We start from the raw sequence: 21,935 nt of genomic DNA, 5'->3' as shown, positions 1-21,935 counted from the left end.
CCCATCTTTTCTTAACTTGGCTACCTCTACAAAGACCCCATTTTCAAATTAGATCATATTTATAATGCCCCAGGTTTTAGCCTATCATTTGGCAGACAAAATTCAAACTTCCTTATATTTTAGGACTTCAAATGGAGACTGGATCTCAGTTAGTTGAGGATTTAACATCACCTCCAAATGAATAAAGTGACAAAATGGGCCCTATATACTGTGTGAAGGAGAGGGCGAGTGTGTTCTCATCTGTAGAAGTGACAGATGCATCTTATTAGTTGTTAGCATCATTGAGCTCATGTCTTTATTTGGATGTTACATTTGGTTAAAAAAAAAGTAGAGTTGGCAAGGGATGGACTATGGTGGTTTTATATAGTCTCACCTCCACTCCATCAAAACTCCATTTCAGAACTCCATTTCCTGGTTCACACTGGATTTGCCCTAAGGGAAATTTGATTGAGGCTGGAAGCAGAATGGAAGCAGCAGCCATTATATTTTGAAGGGAGCACCTGGAATCATTTTCACAAGCACACATTTTCGCTGGTCCCATGGCTCACTTTAGGTCAGAAGCTGTGATTGCAGCTTCTAAAGCTGCCCCTAGATCTCCATCTTCAGACTTACCAAGTCTTAGGCTACGTTCGTTTCCGTAGCAAAGGACACTAGGTTCTTCAAATAACTCACATTGAAGTTGGTTAAGGGCCGTTGTGGGCTCCAGTTTGTCTTCCTAATTCCTTATTCTCTGCTATTTCATATCCAACTTGTCTCCCCAGTGACCTTACTGACCCAGGATATTTCAGGTCATCAGAGTCAGAGGCAATCCTTTCCCTTGGATTTCACTAGATTCCATACTTGCCTGAGGTCTGCCCCTCAGAATAAACTCCATGTCTTCCAATGTTTTCACTTCTGATCAAATCCTGATACATGTGTCTTGCACCAAACATTGACAAATGTGGTCACAGAGGAGGAAATCAGAAGCTGTGGACAGCGTTGCATTCATATCTTACCAACTCCAAAAGGCTGAATGTCTTCTATAGACAAGTGTCCTTTTAGACGCTAACTTTTCTAAATGTTTTATTATTGCTTATCCTTCTGGGCACCAGTGCTTAATTTTCTACTATTCCTTTCCTACAATGCACATACACAATTATGTCTGATCAGAGCTTAAACTTGAACACCTGAAATTGAATGCTACATGTTTGGGGAGAAAATCCCACAAATATGTGCAAATGTGCCTTATTTCAAGTGCCTGTCCAAATATAAGGCAAAGGTCAACACGGATTGCTTATTCTGTCCAGCTTGCCAGAATTCTTGCCTTCCACAAGGGAGGATCTAGTTAGAGCAATTTATTAGCATGCCTAGTCCACTTTTGGAGTGTGATCCAAGTTCTAGCTCCTTACCAGCATAGCTTTTTCTTTTTTTTTTTTTATTCTAATATTCTGTTTCTTATATTTCATTGCTCTATGGAAAGTTCATCTTTCCATATATACTGCCCACATGTGAGTGCTGGGTTTTGTCTTTCTTCTTTCATACCCCTTTGTGTATGTCTTTTGTTGTCATCTTCCCCAACTTACCTCCCACACTGCCCATCTTTATTCAAAAAAGTAGCTGACATAAGCTTCCACAAAATGTGAACTGTTTATTCTGGTTAATATTCACTAATTGGAGAAGTGTCAACTACTGAAATAAATGTATACAGAGGTGATGGAGCACCTGGTCTGTCCAATTTAAGTTAATGATGTCTACTGTAAATGCTTTTAATTATTCTAGTAAATGATTAAATTCATTTGGCATAAAGTAACTCTTGCTATTCTCTGAGAATGATACATGCATTGGTCAGTGACTCTGCTTTCTCACAAAAACATGATGATTTCCTAGCTTAGTACTGAAGTTCCCAGCAACTAGTGAGGCCTAGAAACCTGTGAAGTCTGGTTTCTAGAGCAATGGTTTGGTTAATCCATATTATTTTCATGAAGTGGTAAATTCCTCTTAAAAAAACTAGACCCAAAGCAGATTAAAAGACCTGAGTCCCTTTCAGAATTCTTGGTATGCTGGTTGGCAAGATTCCTGTCTTCCCCAGGACACATTTTCTCTTAAATTTGTAAACTTCCAAAAACATAAATCATTTTCATGTAGCTTAAAAACAAACTATATTCTTTTTTTTTTTGAAAGAAAGAACTTTACACACTATGAGAAATTTAACATTTGGACTTAAGAGAGTCTGGAAAATTACTATAAATTTTAAATCATTAATTATATATCAAAAGTTTACTCAAATATGCTCCAACATCAAGAAAATAGTCTGCTAATGAATTAAGTATAAATTCTGTAACAGATTTACTTTTAACCTGATTAATACCTTATATTAAAATAATCTCAAATAGCTGTTAATTACTGTTAAATTCAAGCTCCACTTTAATAAAAGAAAAATTTAATCACTTTAAGCAGAAATCTACTAAAAATAGACATAAAAATATTTTGTTATAACATTTGTAAGCAAACGTACACAAAAATATTTACGTCAAATAGAGTCTCATAGCATCAGACATGCCAGAATCCTTCAACTCCTACTCAGACCTGGAAAATTTGTTTATTGCAAATCTTCCTTGTGGCTAAGTCCCTCTAGACATAGACTTCAATAAAACAGGAAATGTTTGGATTGTATTTTTCCCCTACCCCCACCTGTCTGTGGACTTATAACCCTGTGATATATTAACCAAGTGTTGTCATAGGTAAGTTTCACTTGCCAAACTGAGTCCACTTTGCTAAGAGCGGAGACAACAAATGTTGCAAATGCACTACCCAATGAATGCCTCCAAAGATGTCAATTGAACAAGGGGCAATGAAGGCAATGGGGACAGTGGAGACAGAAATGGCAGATTGTCACAGTTATCAAGTAGCCATTGGGAGATCACTGACTTATAACCAATGTGGCAGTGATTTGATTATCAAGGCTCAAAGGCTGAGAAGAACCCTCATATTCTTAAGGTCACCTTAACTAGGGTTTCCACAATGTAAAAGGAATTATATTTATAGATGAGGATGACAGTAGAGGATTATAGGGAAAGGAGGAGACAATAACTGGGCAGATCAACCCTGGAACTCTTGGGCTTCCTCTTAGCTTCTCTGCTTCACACCCTCATCTCCTTCTGCCTATGTAAAAACATGTGCTTTATGTCTATGTTATGTGTTCAAGCTTCCAGAGGTAAGAGAGGCTTGATCTTGAGTTGAGGTAAAAGAGCGGGCAAAAACCACACATCCCAAAATGAGTTTCATTTATATAATGAAAATAAATTTTTACACAATCAACAGAAACACACAAAGGTTTTTTTTAGCGAAAAATATTTTTAAATAAATTTTTGTCATTTTTTTTTACATTCTGATATACATATGTAACAAGGTTTATGGCACTGTAACCAGAATCAAATCAAAAACAAAAAACAAAAACAAAAACAAAAAACAAAAACAGGAAAAAGGTGGGAAGGAAAGTAATTGGTTTGTTGAATTTCTTTCTCTCTCTCCAAGCTGGCAAATTTGCACTATTTGTCTATCATTTACTTGCCAGCTCTAATGTGTTTGCACACTCAAAACACCATATTATTGCACAAGAGCCAGTGAAGGCCTATGGTATAATGGTCAGTCAGTTCCTCGCTATTTCAAAATGTCTCTTAGACCCAGAGAGGGTGAAAAGAAAGTCCAGAGCATAAACACTTTTCTCTATCTCTTTAAAGAATGTGTGAAGTGTTCCTAGACCACTCAAGTAGCCCTGCTCTTCTCTTTACACCAAGGAGCACAGCAGGGCTGGGTTTGGTTGGGTTTTTGTTTTCCATATGGATGGCCTAGGTAGCTCCCAGATCTTCATGATCCAATATCTTTTCTACTTACTTTTGGTTCTTTTTAAATGGTTTATATGGTATCTTAGGTCTATGAACCTGCACAGACTATTTAGTCATAAACTCTACAAAAAGCTTAAAAGGAAAAGGGAAAGAAACAAGTTTTACTATATTTTTATTGTTGGCTTAAAAAAAATGACCTCTTTAGCCTCCCTGCTTTGTCAGTTTGTGGGAAGTAAATCTCAATGGCATCAAAAGTTAGAGTCTTCTCACACTCATTAAAAATAAAGTCTTTAAACAAGTTTGTTTCCATTCACAAACTTTACCCCCAACGAAAAAAAGAAAAAAAAAAAAAAAAAAAAACAGGAAAAAAAAAAAAAAACCCCATCCTCCTTCCTTTTCACCCCCCAAAGGAGAGCAGCAATCCTTTCCACCCTGACCACTGTCACACAACCGTCTCCACACCCATCAGCTTTGGTGTAAGGATCCGCGGTGTCACACCATTGTTTAGGTCTTCCTCAAACTCCAGCAACTGCCCCATGAAGTTAAGGTTTGGGGAAATAATTGGTCGTTTGCCTTTGACAAATTTGTAAGCATCAGTCATGGTCATCCGTGTGTGCTTCATCAAGTAGGCAATGACGATGGTGGCAGAGCGGGACACGCCAGCCTGGCAGTGGATGAGAAGCCCCTTCCCACACTGGTGAGCTTCCTCTGAAAAGAGAGAGACAGAGGTAAAGGGAAGGAGAAAGAGAGATGGACAGAGACAGGTTAACGTGGAGCTGAACTTGACAAGGCTTCATTTCACAGAGGAAGAATGACTTTGAATGGTTTTTAAAACCAAGTGCAATATAAGAGTCAATTCTGCATGCTTAGGTCCCAACTTCCAGATCTGGCTAAAATCAATATTAGATGAGCTAGAGGCTATCTATCTACAGTTAGAGAGGAGACGGAGTAAATGAAACACTCCTAGGAACGGTATTTCACAGCAGGTCTGGAGCTGAAGCTGGACCTCCAACACAAGGGCTTATGTGTTAAGCAAGCTGCAAATCAATTAGAACATCTGTCAAACATCTTACTCCTTTTTATTATTATTATTTTTTTTGGAATCATTATTGAAAAAAAAGAAAAAGGAATGAAGGAAGGGAAGGAGGGGCAGAGAAGATGGAATAGAAGTAGGAAGTAGAAAATTATACACACATATACATAAATATATGCATATACAATTTGAGTATATATAATATAGTCCTCCTAATTAAGGACATTAGTTCCAACTGCCATGTTGTGGAATTTATCAAAACTACAGTCATTAACAATGTCCCTTCTCACCTGTGACAAAAGAAAACAATTCTTTTATTTGTGGGGGAGGGTTCTGGGGATTGAACCCAGAAGCACTTTCCCACTGAGCCACATACCCAGCCCTTTTTATTTTTTTTATTTTGAGACAGGGTCTTGCTAACTGGTCTAAGGCCTTGCTAGCTGCTGAGGCTGACTTTGAACTTGAGATCCTCCTGCCTCAACCTCCTGAGCTGCTGGGATTACAGGCATGTGCCTCCATGCCTGGCACCTTTCTTTCTTTACACTATAGAATTTCTTGGTACAGGAACTGACATTAAATGGATGAGAGTTTTTAATACTAAACTCTGATTAGAGTTAAGGAATAAAACTCAGCTAGAATGTTGTGATGGTTAGAAAGTCAATCGTAGCAAAGTTTCAAAACTTATGGTTTAGCCAGTGTCACCCTCTTTTTAAGTATTCAATCCCCCTTGCATTCATGGGGGCTGTTCCAACATGGCAAGGATCTGCAAGATGGAGGAATCCCCACTATGGCTCAGAATCTGAGTACTCAGAGCTCCAATCCTCCTGTCTGAATAATGGGAACAAAACCAGGTATCTTGCCTCAGGGAATATGGGAATATTATCACTTGATTCAGGAGTATGCTGGCACAGTTAAGCTCTAAACCTAGGCTCCACCTAGTTTGTACTAAACTCTCAGTGGTTATTATGTTAAACATCTTCTGTTTACTGAAAGCAACACTATGAGATTTCAGTTTATCTGATCACAGTGAAAATAAAATTGTGCCATGCAGGTTGTGACTCTGAATTGTCTTCAGACTAAATGCCATTTGTTACTGGTTTTGTTTGCCTTCTAAAAGAGCATGTAAACCTGAGTAATCTATAAGGAATGCGAGTACTTTGGTTGAAATCCTCTCAGGATGAGTGTATCTTACGCTACTCATTAAATGGGAAGTAGTTTCCCCAACGTCCTCTGCCTGGAATGAAGTCAGGTGGAATAGTAGTCATGACATCATATATCAACCAGGAATGAAGTCAGGTGGAATAGAGGTCAAGACATCATATATCAATATTTATCTACTAAGGGACAAATATTTCTTCTTTTCTTCTTCAGGACTCAAGGATTGGCTCAGATTTTATGAATAAAGACTCTGAAACATCTTTACACACATTTGCTGGGAATTAATTAATAGGGAATTATGAACACTGTCCCAGTGTTTTGTAGAAAGGTCTATGGCCTGGGAGTCAAGAACCCTGGATCTCTGTCCCTCCTCTGACACTAGAATTCTGAGAACTTGGAGAAGTCACTGTACTTATCTGAGGTCAGTAACCACTCTAAATTTCCTTCCAAACTGAATATCCCATGGTCCTACACTGAAGATACAGTTAGCAAAGAGCTGAGCAACATGAACAAAGATTGTCGGCTCTCCAGCAAATCCACCACGCTGTTAAACCTGAGGTCTTTTTTTTTTTTTTTTCCTGACAAAGGAACATCAAACATGATAGGACAGAGGCCAGTAACAGCTTGCTGCAATAATGAGGAAAAGTACTGGGCTACCCCTTTGTAGAGATAACAGAGTCACTTGAAAAACATTGAGTGTCTGCTATATGCTGGTGTTCTCCAAATGATCACTTGAGTCTTACAACAGTCCAACACTGCAGAAGTAACAAAATTTAATTAGGATTAGGCTGATGGTTGCTTCCTTTTAAAAAGGAGAGCCTTCTATTACTATAATTTTTCTCCTTGGGCTACGTAACCTGATCTTTCTTGCTTCAGTTGAGTTTGGGACAAACTGTCATAGGAAATCTTATATCATCTCACTAGTACTAACATTCACTCCATATTGTTATCTAGTGCTTAAGAACTGAAACAAAGCAGGAAGAAGGGAGAAACCACTTAACCCTTTCTCCTTCCTCTACAATGATGCAATGCATAAAGAGGTTCCCCATTGCATTACCAGTCTGAAAAAGTTTCTTTGGACCAACCCTTCAGCAAATGCTACCTGTGCCTCAGTCTCAGGTGAAGAGATACCAATTGCAGATTAGTTTGATTCAAGGTAAGGAAATGCAATCACCTCTCATGCTGGGTGAATAGGATATGTAGGGTGCTAGGGAGTGATGGGCATTTAAAAATTATGTATTCACTCTATATCATGTCCTACAGGGCTCTGAGGGGAGTTAGCAGATTAGGTAGCAGCAGTACCAGCTCCAATCCCCAATTCCTTACTTTCCCTCCATTCTTCTGGTTTTAAAGCATGTAAATGCTAACCACTACCATTTTTTCATTGAGAACTTGAGGGATGAGAATTTCTAGTTGAACAGATGTCAACCCAGTTATTCTTTCACGTCCATCCTGATGACTCCGATACATCTGAAGGGTTATGAATCAGGAGGACACTTTGGCTGCATTAGGTGACAACCTGAAACACCTCAGAGCAGCTGTTTTTTGGTAACATAGGAATAAACCTTGGACTTGATTTCAAAGCAGAAGCCAGAAGGAAAGGAAGGCGGAGGACAAGGACTCCTGTGGGAGATTCTTACCAATGAACTCAAAAGCCTCTTCAAAGTACTGCCGCAGGTTCTGCTTGTTGCTGTCAGTGGCCGGCAGCCGCTTGTAGTTGAAGAGGCCTTTCTCATAGTGGTAGAGGGGAAGGTGAGTGGTGACATTGATGACATAGCCGATGTTCAGCCGCTGCATGGTGTCCAGGTCCTGAGCGTCCTGCTCATTGCCAAGGAACAGGAAGGGCAGGATGGGCGTCAGCTCTGCATTCTCGATGTCAGGGGTGGTGGGGACAGACTGAGGTAGCAAGCTCGAGGCCGCAGACGCACTGCCCCCCACCTCCCGGCACTCTTGGAGCTGGAGGGAGTTGTCACAGAGGTTTTCATGGTTCTGCTTAAAACTACTAAGTCCACCTGGAACACAAATGCAGAAAGCAAGAGAGACTAAGATTTCAAAGCTGCCAGAAAAATGCCAACTTCACAGTAAGAATCAGAGTTCATTGTTGTTTATGTACATGTTTATATAAAACCAAAACCAAAAATGCAAGTCCATTTGGGGAGCTTCCAGGACCAACTTCAGAGGGTATCTCTGCATGGAGGACTCTAGAAACATGCTCCTTATACAAAGTGGGGCACATGATTCAGGAGTGAGATTCACATAGCATCAGGTAATTTCATCAGCTGCAAATGTGATCTGCCTCAAAGAGCCATGAGCCATATGCTCAGTGGCCTACATAGAACCTTGCATGTTGGGAGCAGAGGAAGGCATGGATGGCGTCCTCTGGCTGAGAACTGCTTGTAAACCACACCTTCATGCTCACCTTACTGGAAGGCCACATTTGCTCCCAATACAGCGGGTTGGTTACAACAGGGACCATGGCTCTAATCCCAATGCCACACTTTCCTGGCTCTATGACTTGAGCAAGCTCTTCTCTCTCTCTCTGTTACTCTTCTGCTAAGATAAGGGTAATAGCATTATCTCTGAGTGTGACCATGAGTCTAAGAATAAATACATGTAAAGAGTTTAGCACATTGTCAGCCACATACTATTGCTCAGCAAGTGTTAGGTGGAAGCAGCAGAGAAATGCTTGGAAAGGACAAGACAGGGCCATGTGTGCAGGGTGGGGGGTAATCCTTAGGGTCTCATTCTGATGTTCTGCCTGTATGTTCCTGACATTTGTCAGCCTTGATTCTGGTAGAAGGGAATTAGAGCAGCCTAATCCCTTGCACTTGAGTTTTGAGGGTTTTAGGTACATAAACCCATCAGGAAAACTCTAATGGATCTAATATACTTCAAACGTAAGGCCTTGCTCTGCCTCCAAAAGTTATGGGTCTACCATAAAAAGTTTAAGCTTTACCTGTTTTCCCAGTTTCTAAATGCAAACATTCCCCCACACATTTCACTTATGAAAATGTATCTTAGGAAAATCATTTAACCAAAGATATGTGAAGACATTCACTACAGCATTATCAGTCTAATGGAAAAGGGAGAGTAAACAACAAAATAAAAATTTAAAAGATGAAATTTATTTTATTCATTCCATGGATTATAATGCATTAGTTAAGTGTATGAACAAATGTTTAGTATTAAATGAAAAAAGTTAATAATATTTACCAGAAGCTGAAGGACTACAGAATGAGAGAGAGAGAGAGAGAGAGAGAGAGAGAGAGAGAGAGAGAGAGAGAGAGGGAGAGGGAGAGGGAGAAAAACACAATTGTTTTTAAGTTAAGAAATGTATGGATTATACTTTATTGTTTAAATTTTCCTTTAATATTTGTTGCATTCAAATGCACACATGGATAAACTCAAAGGATTATTATGAGGTTTAAATTACACAATATACATGTTAGGGCTATGGAATCTGAGTTGATATTACCACTAAATGAGCTCTAACATTCTGATTAGACAAAACCAGATATCCTCTTGCTTTCTCTTTGAAAAGAGGGGAAATTGGAAAACTTCTATTAGCTGAAAACCATCAGTATTCAACATTCATTCCCAGAGATGCCTTGTGTCTCTTAATAGTCCTTGGAGTCAGGCAGAAAACACAAGTATGAACAGGATATGGTTCTGTTGAAACAACAGGAAGTCTATCTGTCCACTAGGTTTCTGACCCTAACATGTGTTCTCCATTTCAAGTTTCATCTGTGGCAACCACAGCAGGAAGTCCAGACGATAGCCTAGAATAAGTATCATGTCTTTGTACAACCCATGTACACTGAGACAGTTGTGTAAGACAGAGAAATCACATTGCCATCAAGAGATGGTAACAATCCACACAAATTTCAAAGGGGTCATATAATGATCACTTTACTCATCCGAAATGAGTAAAGTCAAAACTTTGTTTTTTGAGAAGAAAAGTGAGCTATTAACTCATTCTAACTGATTTCACAATTAAACTTTGCCTTTACATAGTTATTTATTAGGCTGTGAAATTATGGATAAAGTTTGAGCCCAAAGAAAATTTTTACAGTACAAAGAAAAAAACACCAGAAAAACTTCATCAATGAATACTTTTAAAAAATAAAATAAAATAAAAACTAGCCATTGTTACTATGATAAGTTCAAAAGGAACTCTAAAGAGTTATTTTAAAATCTGCTCAGCTTTGCCTCCACAAAAATCCAAGTAGATGGTTCCACACTGATTGTATGGTGAGAGCCTAAGCATAATTCATTCTTTTCTTAAGAAAAAGGCAGTTGAGGCATTTTTCCACATACGATGAGAGGAAAGACCAACCCAAAAAAAAAAAAAATAATCTTCAAAAGAAGAAGTCTCTAAGCAGTGGGAAAAAACTTCTCTGTTCTTATTGAGCGTACTCAACTGTAATTTGTATTAAAAGCAGCTAGTTAAAAAATAAAATTAAATTAAATTAAAAAGCACGCCAGAAAACACCCCACACAGAAAAAAAACAGCATACAGCTTTTTAAAATTCTGTCTCTACACCTCCTTTCCCAATGACATCAGCTGGAGGCTCCCCACCTGCCCAGTTGCCATAGCAGTTACACAAAGACATACAATGACATCAGTTGGCATGATATCAGCTCTTTGAGTGCAAACAATACATGAAGAACTACTTTGTTTAAGGCCTTTGGTGCAACTGTGTTCTGGGGAGCCAATGATGTAATGCTAACAGGTGGCATGGCCTTCCATTTGCCTAATGGGGGAAAAAAACCCATGGGAGAGGGGGATGGAGGGAATTTGAGACAGACACACACAGAATGCTCCAAATCACAGGGTGTGCTCATGTGCAGAATTATGTGTTTTGCATGTATGTTTGAGCCATGTAAGAACTCTGTTCATGAACTATTGTAATTCAAACATAGTAGCTAGAGACAAGGACATTCTCAGTGAGGGTCTGAAGAAATAGTCTCCTGTTCATTTCCAGGCTGCTCATCAACTTAAGCGTCAGCTCTCATCAAAGGGTAACACACATCTACGCACTGCCATTAAAAACTCTCTCTGGATGGTGTTTAAAGCAAATGAACCAGTAGTAGTTTGCAGTGGCATATTTTTTTAGAGAGTAAGCTGCAGGAATTTTTTTTTTTTTTTTTTTTGCGGTGGTAAGGTGGGTGGAATTGGCAACTGGAGGGGAGGGGGATAAGTAGAACCGATATGGTTTTCTCTTCCAACTACTTTCCACCCACCCTACCCCATCAAACACCACCTGAGGCCATCCTGCCTGATTGCTTAATGAGGAACTTTAATTATGTTTGTTGTTACTATATGAGAATATTACAAAACGGTAATTAACCAACAATTGAGGTAGAGGCCGTGTGGCATGGCATAAGAGCAGCGTTAGAGGCAGATAGACCCAGGCTATAATAGTGATTCTGCTCGGTAGGAGCTATGGGACCTTCAAAGGTCTCAAATCATTTTCTCCCATTAAAGCCTCAGTTTACTGATCAAGTGGATTTCACATCACAAACCCATAGGGTTGCGATAGAAGAAGTCTATGTAAAGATTTTGGTATACAAACTGGGGTTTGATAATTAACCTCTTATTCCCCCAGTACCATCGCCCTGGTCGCCCCTGCAATTGATCTGTGCTTGTATGCAGTGATTCAGAACAGGAGCACTGAGACCAGACTGCTAGGGTCTGACGGCTAGTCAGACACTAGCTGTGAGATGCTGGGCAGGTTTTTCACCTCTCTCTTCCTCAGTTTACTCATATATACAACAGGGATAATAACAGTGCCTACCTCTTGGTACTTCGTGAGGATTAAACCCGTCAATAAATACAAAATACTTTATAACAATGCCCAGCACACAGGAAGCACTTTCTTTGAAACTTTGGGAAACTGTAATCTTAAAGATCTTTTAAAAAATAAAATAATAAAGATCTATAAAAAAATCAGCTTCATAATGATTCTAAATTATAAGGAAATTACAGAGTTTTTACTTTTAAATTGGTATTTAATAACTAAGAACAAATGCATCGTGTTAAAAGTTTGGACAATATAATTTTATCATAAAGAAAACAACAGCTCCCTATCCTTCCTAAACATATACATTCTTTACAATTTATTTGGTCTAACTTTCCCAATCAAGACTACATATCTTTGGATTCCTGATTTTTCCACAGGAGGACTAAATTTTTAAAATAAAACTGCTCTTCTTCAATCCCATCCTCCTCCCCCTAATCCCTACCAAACACTAAGCCTTCCTGTGCACACAAGAACCTGCAGTCATCAGTGAAAACATTTTTGAGACATGAGCAACCATGCTGAGGGACATTTTCAAATCTTATTTCAAAACTAGGTTCTCTGCCAAAATGAGCACAGTTAGCACATTGATGTCATTTGAATGGTAACAGCAAAGAATATCCAGCACACCTAAAGAAAAAAATACATATTAATACCACCTGCCTGTTTTGTTTTGTTTTTGTTTTTGTTTTTGTTTTCCAAAGGAAGGTCAGTACAGTGACTGTCCCAGAGAAGCAAGGGATTCTAGTTTCAGTGGGAAACCTCTTTCTGGACGCAGTGCAGTTCCCATTGCTATAGTGGCCACCGCAGCCTTAGAAACAGAAGAGACCTCTGTGATGTGATTCAGAAGCTGTGTCGTGCTCTCTGGCTGGGGAGGAGTCAACAAACCCACATCCACATGTAGAACCCATAAACAGAAAGCTCTCACATTCTAAAGATGAACAGTCCTTGTGCACACAAGCTTTTGGTTTGATGCTAAGCTGGGAAGTAGCACCTCCCAGAACTTGAAGGAAAACGTTCTCTGAAGATCGGCAAACAGAACTAGTGTCCAAAGAGAGGGTGTGTATAGTCTAAAATTGGACTTTTGTACGAGTTTGCTGCAAACATATTGATCACTCCTGTTGTGGCCTTGTTTTTCCTACTCAGTTATCAGCCTTTTAAAGTGAAGAGGTACTCTGATGATAATGGAAAAGATTACAGATTAGAGTCAGACTAGTTAGTTAAAATCTTGGTTCCTATTAGTTATTAGCTTTCTTACTTCCTTCGAATTATTGAACATCTCTGAACCTTAGTTTTTTACATGTGTAGTTCATATATAATATTCTCTATCATCTCATAGAATACAACATGGATACAACACTGCATAACATAAGTGGAAAAGATCCTGGAATAACATGGATACGAGTTTGTGGGATACATAGCACATTGGAGCAGCCTCTTAAGGTGCTACCTACATGCAGGAGGATCTTTGTGGAAGAACAAAGCATAGATAATTGTAGCTGATATAAGGTGTCCAAAGCTGAAACATTCAAAATGGGTTCAGAATAACTTCATGATTCTCAGAGTAGAATGGCACCCAACTTAACTGAACAAATATTTGGAGTAAGAGTAAGATCCATAAAGATTATTTTGACTTCTTCTTTTCTATGAAATTGTCTTCACACTCCTCAGGTACAATTGGTATTTCACAGTACCATTGATTCAATTTAACTGACATACCAATTAAATTGTCTTATGATCCTGTCCCCAGGGAACCTAGATTTCTTCCCCAAGGAGGATGAAGAAAGACTGTACTGAAGAGAGAAGAAGGGTGAAGTGGCAGAGTCATTTCAAGAGATGAAAGGTGGGGAGCAAAGAGACACATATTCCTATTGCTCAGAGAAGACAGATGTGGGGTCTGGGTCCAGCAGCTCTGCGGGTGGGGCCTATCACAGAGGAGTATTCCCATAGGCTTGCCAGTGACTGCTTTCCTCAGCCAGCATGGCCTGGTTCAATTGTGAAATGACCAGTGTGTGAAAAGACAAAAGCAAGGAGGTGCCACAAGCTCAAAACCTGTTTATCCACCCCCTCAAAAAAAAATTTAAAAACTCAGCATCTTGAATTCAGCTGAGTTCCTCTTGATTAACTGGTTTAGTGTGTACTATTGAGTCTTCTGGGAAGATGTTAGTCCCTCTCTTCCTGGCCTCTCTTCTGGGGTACATGTTATCTACAGGTAGCTTAAGAGTCAACCCAAGAAGGCAGAGACAACACAGAACGTATGTCTTGGGTTGAGAACAGCAGCACAGTCACAGAGTCACTTTTCAATCACATCTTCTAGACTAGCTTTCTCAATTACAGAATGGAGAGACTACTCCTCAAGTCTATTATAATAATTTCATGAAATCATGTGTAAACTATCCATTCTGGTCTTTTTCAGAAAGCACTGAGACCCTGTAGCTATTTGGATAATAATTGTCAGTGGAGTAGCAAAGCCAAGGAGTGCTGAAGGTGGTCAGACTCAGGAAAACTATCCTTAGAGTAGTCAAAGGAGGCTCTGCTATGGTTAGCCCGTAAAGAATGGGCAGATGGTTCAGCAAGTTGGCAAACAGGAGACCATCTGCCAGAGCAGTCTCCAGCAGGAATACAGGCAAGGGAAGGTGAGGCAAAGGCCCTGGGGTCGCCTACTGAAGATCTGCTCCTGCAATGGTAGTCTTCAACCTCGCTCTTGGGCCTAGTTTAGACTCCACAAATGCAAGAGGAAGTGGCATGCAGGTCTTGTGGTTGGCGGTCTTCTTTGGAAACCTTATATTTAGTTCTTCATGTATTAAGACCTCAGTAGAATTTGGGGGTGGGGGAGAAGATATCTAGGCTATCAAATAGCAAAAATGCATTGTGGGCAAAGTTGTTGGGATATACATATATATGTATTTTATGTATGTGTGTGTGTGTATACACATATATACACATGCATTCCTAAAAGTTTTAAAAATGGAGGTATGAAATATTACGTATATGAAATAGTTGTATAATAAAGTTACATATAATTATTATACATTGCTGTGAACACCTGAACTTATTGAAGAAAGACATACAATTTTTATGTCCACAATTTGTCTCAGGGTGACCACTCAAGAAGTTACCTTCAACAAGTCACCACATACACAGGTAGCCTTGCTCTCCAAGTAAAACTGTGCTAATGAAAACTTGTTCTTTTAAAACTATTTTGCTTTTCATGCACATCCAAATGAATAGCTTTAACAGAACCTACGTCCTTGGAGGGCAGGACCAGTTTTATTTAAGTCCCTTTGACACAGGATCCAGCCATAGTCGCATCAGGTGATTTGCTGATATATTAGCAGGAGGATCTATAAGTAAAAGGTATGGAGCTAGGGGGCAATCTCTTTATGGAAATAACTTATGAAAATTAAAAACTAAAGTAAAAAGTCATCTCTCATGCCTTCTTTAGTGACAAATGATAGGTAGAAATTACTTCCACAATGTCCCTCATAAAAATTTGTATTTTCTGATGGACAAAATACAAACAAACATAACAAACAATTTACAGATGCTCACATGAAACAGACATTATTTACATAGTTGCTGTAACTCTGTCATCAAGTTATTCTTATTTCCTTCAATTGATGCGCTATCCCTTCTACCTCAACACTTTGGTCCGCTATGAAATCCAGTTTTCTGGAAATAAGCTAATGCTTGATTATGAATGCATTTACCAAAGACTAAAAACAGTATCTTTTGCTCCTTCTTTATCTGTATATAATTAGCAGTGTGCTTTCTTCTAAAATTTTGGTTCTATATACTTCTACAACTATTTTCAGTCATTAACTTGTGGTAGGGGCTCTTGTACTAGAAGGCTTTCTCTTCGATAAAATCTTTGCATTTCCCTCAATAGAAAATATATTTTTAAAAATTCTTGCCTAAATATTTACCTCCCCCAAAGTGAACAAAGTCAGAAAAATCCAATGATTCAGGAACTATGATTTATAAAAGTTGAAAATAAAGCTTTCCTTGGAAGTCTTCCAAGATTGACTGACCCTGGAATGTTCTGTCCGTGGTTAGAGATCCTGCCCTCTGCTCTAAGGCCCTACCTTCCGAGTTCAGAAGCTGCCTCTGGGCTTCTAACTCCCTCTCTATAGAACTGGTGCCTAAAAAGACTGGGGATTAGACTTCAGCCTTCTAAAGTGACATAGTCCTTACAGAAAAAAACAGCAGTCCCTTGTCACTACCCCAAGGGAGGTACCCTTCAGCTGCCCCCTCCCCACACTTTCTACTTTAAAGCTTTCTGGAGAAACCAGTGTTTGGTAGAGCACAAGTTTAATTTGTGTGTATTTGAATAACACAGGCAGATTGTTTGAGAGGCTACTTCACAAGTATGTAAATACAGCCTGCTTCTTTAAATCTGTTACCTCATTTATTTACATTAGAACAGAAAGCACTGCCAGAAGCAACAGCTGAGGACAGTCATGTAATTTTCCACAAAGACAACAATTAAACAGCTTTGTGTTATTTTAATGAGCAGATGACTTTTATGTGAGCAGGATTCAAAGGGTAAGATCTCAGAGTTCCCAGAGCTTGCAGCCCCCTCCCGCCTGGCAGGAGCCTGCGAGACTGAGGAACAGCACCCTGTGGCCCCATCCACAGGAGCCGGGTGGTCTTTGTCTCCCAGTCTATGTCCCTCAACCTCAAAAACCCATCTAGGGAGACGGGAAGAAGATAAGAGAGTAAGATTCTACCTGGACTATTTTGGGGTGCTTGAATGGTCTATGAATCCACAGATTTGTTTTCAAAACTTGCGGATGGCTGGGTAAGAGTGGCTGCAGGGATCCCCCTCCTGCCTCAGGGAGTGAAGGCCAACCCTGCTCTGCATCGGGTTTCAGTAAGAACCACCTAAGGATGGGGGTGGGCAGAGCTGACTTCTCCTGGTCACTCCTGTCAGCGGGGCAGGGAGATGGCCTTGTGCTCTCCCTTGGGGTCTCATCTAGAGAGAAAAGGTCACAGCAGAATTTCTGGTGGGCCCACTTGTTCCTTTGACTCCCCCATCTCAGCTCCCTGAGGCCAGGCCTGCGGAGTCTTCATTTTTACCAGGAGTCCCTCCACCTCTAGATTGAGCTCCACACCCATGAGCAAAAATGACCGAGAAAGTCATCCGGTTTGCCTTTCAGGACAGGGCTTGGGATTCCGTACATGAATGGCTATCTACTGAGAAGTGTGCCTATCAAAGCACAAGCTAGGTGTGTGTGTTTTGGGGACCTGGGGGCCTGAGGAGGGACTGTCAGGTTATGGTTTCCCCAACCTTCTTTGTCCATACTTAACCGAACAATATAAGCTCACACTTTCCAGAGTTCCCAGAGAGGAAGGCAGGCCGCAGACACTGGGCTCGAGTCTGGGATTTTCTTAACAGACACCCCATCTCTCCCCATCAGTCAGGATTCAGTGGGGGAGATCTACGATAAATTAGATCTATGATAAATTAAAGAAGGCAATCATAAATTATGGCAAGGACCATGAAGCTGCCCTCCAGTTCCTGGGTGCTATGAAAGGGAACTTAATTAGACTGGGTTCGTGGAAGGCCTCTGTGCGGGGATAAGGAAGGACTGACCAGTTTGTGAATGATGTAGAGAGGAGGGAGTCACCCACATGGGGAAAGGCAGGGAACACAGAAGGCCTGTGAGAGACTCAAAGGAGCCAAACAAGGGGAAACACAATGAATGGCCAGAGTGAAACAGTAACCAGACGACATAAAGTGGGAAACTAAGACCTTTAGGAGGTGGAGGCCTTATGGGAGGAAGTTATGTCACTGGGATGTGCCCTCAAAGGGGATACTAGAATCTGTCCATTTCTTATTTCTCTTTGCTTCCTGATCACCATAGGGGGAACAGGCCTCCTCTGCCATGTTTTGGCAGACAGGCCCAAAGTAATAGGGACAAATGACCATGCACTGCAATCTCTGAAACCACAAGCCAAAATAAACCTTTTTACTTATTTCAAGTTGTTTTTCTCAGGTATTTCATCACAGGAACAGAACTAACTTGACAATTTACATATGCTCCAAAACTTGGGCAGAATTCTTATCCTTTCTTTCCCTGAGTGCATTATTTGTTTCTGCTATAAACTGATGGTATCTCCTCAAAATTCCTATGTTGAATTCCTAATCCCCAAAGTGATGATATTTGGAGGTGGGGGTCTTAAGGAAGATAGGTTTAGGTGAGGTCATGAGAATGGGTTCCCCAGGACAGATGTAGTGCCTTACAAGAAAGACAACAAAGAAAGATTTGTCTTCCCCTGCCATGTAAAGACACAGTAAGGTGACTTCAAGCCAAGAAGAGAGCTCCCATAATGACCTAACTATGCTGGAACCAAGACCTCACCATGGTGTAGAACTTTATCATCTAGAGCTCTGAGAAAACACATTTCTCTTACTTACACTTCCCAGTTCATGGTATTTTGTTTTAGAAGCCTGCCACAATTTGGATGTGGTTTGAATGTATTCAACAAAGTCTGATGTGCTAGCTGTTTGCTCCTCAATGTGGTAATGGTGAGAGGGGGTAGAACCCTGAAGAGGTGAGGCCTAGTGAGAGGTAGTTAGCTCACCAGGGTGTTGCCCACGGAAGGGATGAATGTGATTCCCTAAATATTGAATTTCTTGAGACACCAGTCAGTTCCTGTGACAGTATGTCATTATAAAGGGGCAAGCCTAGTCCCCTAATCTCTCTGGCTTCCTGTCTTGCCAGGTAACCTCTTCTGCCTATGCTCCCACAGTGATGATGCCATCTACAAAGAAGCCCTCACTAGAACTTGAACAAATGGAGCCAATCCATACTGACTCTTCAAGTGGTGAATTGAATAAACCTCTTTTCTTTATAAAATGTCTGGCCCCAAGTACTTTGTAATACAAACAAAATAAATTCATACATAGCCCAAGCAGACTAATACAGTACCACTTTTAATTTCAATTCCCAGCATAGCTTACTTTTAGAAATAATAATACCTACTTTTAAAGATCCGTACCAAAGCCTGTGGGCTGCCAGAAAATAGGCCCCTGGGAACCAATGAAAAAAGTCAAGCCAGAAAGGGTCCAAGGAGGTGCTGCCTAATGAACCAACATGACTAGAAGAGGCAAGTCTATGTAGTCTTCCAGAACTTTAGTTCCAAAAGCTGGTGACAAGCACAGAAGTCCACTTCTTTCCCAAAGACACATTATTCATCATTAGCCATAACCTCATTGTGGATCAGCTTTGGCTTAATTCCTCCCTGCAGCATCCTTCTTCACCCAAGAAAATCTTAGCTATGTATTTGCGAGGCTTCTCTATACCACATCAAAGCCCCACATTCTCCACTCACTGAGTAGCTGCATACTGGGTAATCCATCAAGATGGACTAAAGGAGGAGGAAAAATATCCATGAGATCACACTGCAAGGCTGAAGAGGGAAGAATGTTAACAGGAGCAGGGTGCTGTAAAACACAAAACCATATTTTTCCCAAGAGCTCAACCAGATACTCTGCATTATTGCTTAATTCTCTGAAGAGAGGGACAACATTCTCTGCTTTTCAGTGCAAAAGAAGTTTAAATAATCAAGTATTGCTAAACAAACAAACAGAGGAAAGCCCAGTAAAGCTATTCATTAAACCAGACCTCAGCACAAAAGGACGACTGTTGCTTAACAATCCACTCCCCCACGAGGATTGACATTTATCTTAGACCCCAAATTAAACACATCACAACTTCACAGCAAAAATATGTTTCCCAGTGGGATTTAAGTAAAGTCCAATTAAATAAATCTCTAGAAATGTCAAGAGCAAGCCTCAAGGGAGAGCATTCTTCTACTGTGAAACATTCCCATTGGAAATTGTATTCACAAAAGGTCATCTAGAAACAACCATGAAAAGAGGTGGAGGGACAAGGGACAGGACACATGACAAAGTTATGCAAGTGAATCCTGGGTTGGGTTCCATCACTAATATCAATATGGAAATGCCCAAACTCTTCATAAGCCTCTTAGCAGACTTTGAATGAACTGCATCCCCCTCCACCCATCCAAACAAAGAGTTTTTACAACTATGTAACTTTGCATGATCTGGAGGTCCAAGGGCAGTGGCTGGGGGAATTCAGGAAGTGGCAAGAGAAAGAATCAAATATCAGTATCAAAATTTGAAATGTTTTCCCAAACTAATGTTTTCAGTTCATGAAAAGGATAGCAACAACTTCCTCAAGCTACCAAGCTGAATTCTATATTTGGCAAGAATACTAAGCAATGCTGAACATTACTGATCAAACGCCAGAAAGAGAAGGCATGAGCTGTCCTTCCTTGCACACGAATCCAGCCAGCCAGCCAGCGAGCCACATCCAACAGTCAGATCATGAGGGTTAAGCTTGACCCTCTTGAAGTCAAGTAGGGTCTCTGCACACTAAGAAATACATAGACAAGGTATATCAGGTCAAAAGACAGCATGTCCCTGGCATGAGTGGACCACCTTCTGAGATTAGAGGGAAATAAACAACCAAAATGACTACTTAGTGCTGAAGAGAATCAATATGGGCTTGAAAATAAATGAAGGGCCATCCAAATCATAAGCAGTTCAGCCCTGGGACACTTAGAATGGAGAACTGACCTTGGATACACCCCATAGCCAACACTGTCATGCTTCCCAGGAACATCCCCTTGAAGCCATGCCTAACACTGCATGGGGTGACAAGGTGCCCTGAAAGCAAGGACTCAGAAGGCAGCCCTTCCTTCCTCTCTGAAGTGATAGTGGGTGCTAGCTCTGGGACACTTACTGTCACCTCTATAAAGTCAGCACTTTGGGCAATTTTTAAGTTTCTTCCACTCCCAGCATTAAGTTCAGCACAACTTAGCTCATCAGATACAGGTGAACTGATGGCAAGGAGATCAGTTGTACGCAGGTGCGTGGGGCCTGCATGATCAGCTTCCTGTTTCAGGGCTTTGCATTCCCTGATCCCTCTTCCTGGAACTCTTCTCCAGAAGTTCCTTACCAGGGTATTGTGATAAGAAATAAACATTTGCTCTCTGCGAATTCCAGGCACAGAGCTCCTAGGACCTTTGAAATCTCCAATGTGATAAGAGTGTCTTTTATATGCTAATGAGATGGCTGGTGACTGGCAGCCCCTAGAGAGCCTCAGGATGGGTCTGGTCACCAGCAAGACACAGGGTAGAGACTTTCACTCCTGCCCCCAAACTTGGGCTGTAGGAAGAGTTGACCACCTACAGCCAACAATCTAATCTAATCATGCCTAATCAAAACTCCAAAGTTTGGAAAGTTTCCCAATTGCTAAGCTTGTGGAGATGCCTGGGACATAGAAACTCTATACCCCTTCCCTATAGCTTTCCTTATACAGTTCTGCCATCTGGCTATTTATCTACATCCTTCATAATAAACAGTAACATGTAAGTAAAGCATTTCCCTGAGTCCTGTGAGCTGTCCTAGTCAATTAACCAAATCCAAGGAGGGTGTTAGAAGAACCTTGATTTATAGCAGGTTTGTCAGAAGCACTGGTCATAACCTGGAGCTTATGACTGGCATATGAATGGGGGACGTCTTGCATGACTGAGCCCTCACCCTGAGGGGGTTAGGGTGTCAGAATTGAGTGCATTTCAGGATATTCCATTGGTATTAGCTGGAGAACTATTAGTAAGTAGAGGGGGAAAAAAAAACACTACACATTCTGTGTTGTGAGGTTATTAGTCTGTTTTCTGTTACTATAACAAAATAGCCAAAGACTGGGAACTTACAAAGAAAAGAAGGTCATTAGCTCATAAGCTGAATGTTCATATAACACGATATGGGTTCTGGTGAGCGACTGCGTGGCTGTGGCACATTGTAGCAGATGGCATCACCACAAGAAGAAGAACAGATCACATGGCAAGATAGAAGTCAGGGCAAGGGCAAGGGCAAGGGCAAGGTTTGCTCTTTCTATAACAACCCTCTCTTGAGAACTGAGAATCCCAAGAGAATGACCTCAACCCCTTCCTAGAGCAGCAATTCCACCTGACCTCTCAGTAGGCCCCACCTCTTAAAGGCATACCACCACCCAACACTGTCCAAGTAGAGACAAAGTCTCCAACACATGGATCCTTGGAGGCCACACTGAAACTAATCTGCAC

The 21,935-nt window shown here is 40.6% G+C and overlaps 1 protein-coding gene across 2 annotated transcripts in view; it reads right to left on the bottom strand.

The window, feature by feature from the left end:
- Positions 1-2,399: 2,399 nt before the first annotated feature.
- The window catches only part of DUSP10 (dual specificity phosphatase 10), a 40,742-nt gene continuing 21,206 nt past the window's right edge, over positions 2,400-21,935 (bottom strand). For both annotated transcript variants that reach the window (XM_079106793.1, XM_079106794.1), the window contains exons 3-4: positions 7,656-8,027; positions 2,400-4,532 (exon numbers count right to left, since the gene is read on the bottom strand). In XM_079106793.1, coding sequence (XP_078962919.1) covers positions 4,267-4,532; positions 7,656-8,027 — 638 coding nt within the window. In that variant the 3' untranslated portion in view covers positions 2,400-4,266. The remainder of the gene's footprint in view (positions 4,533-7,655; positions 8,028-21,935) is intronic.

This window comes from Sciurus vulgaris, assembly GCF_902686455.1.
Source record: "Sciurus vulgaris genome assembly, chromosome: 12".
Taxonomy (NCBI): domain Eukaryota; kingdom Metazoa; phylum Chordata; class Mammalia; order Rodentia; family Sciuridae; genus Sciurus; species Sciurus vulgaris.
Note: the sequence above shows the minus strand (reverse complement) of the source record. Positions and strands in the feature narration are given on the sequence as shown.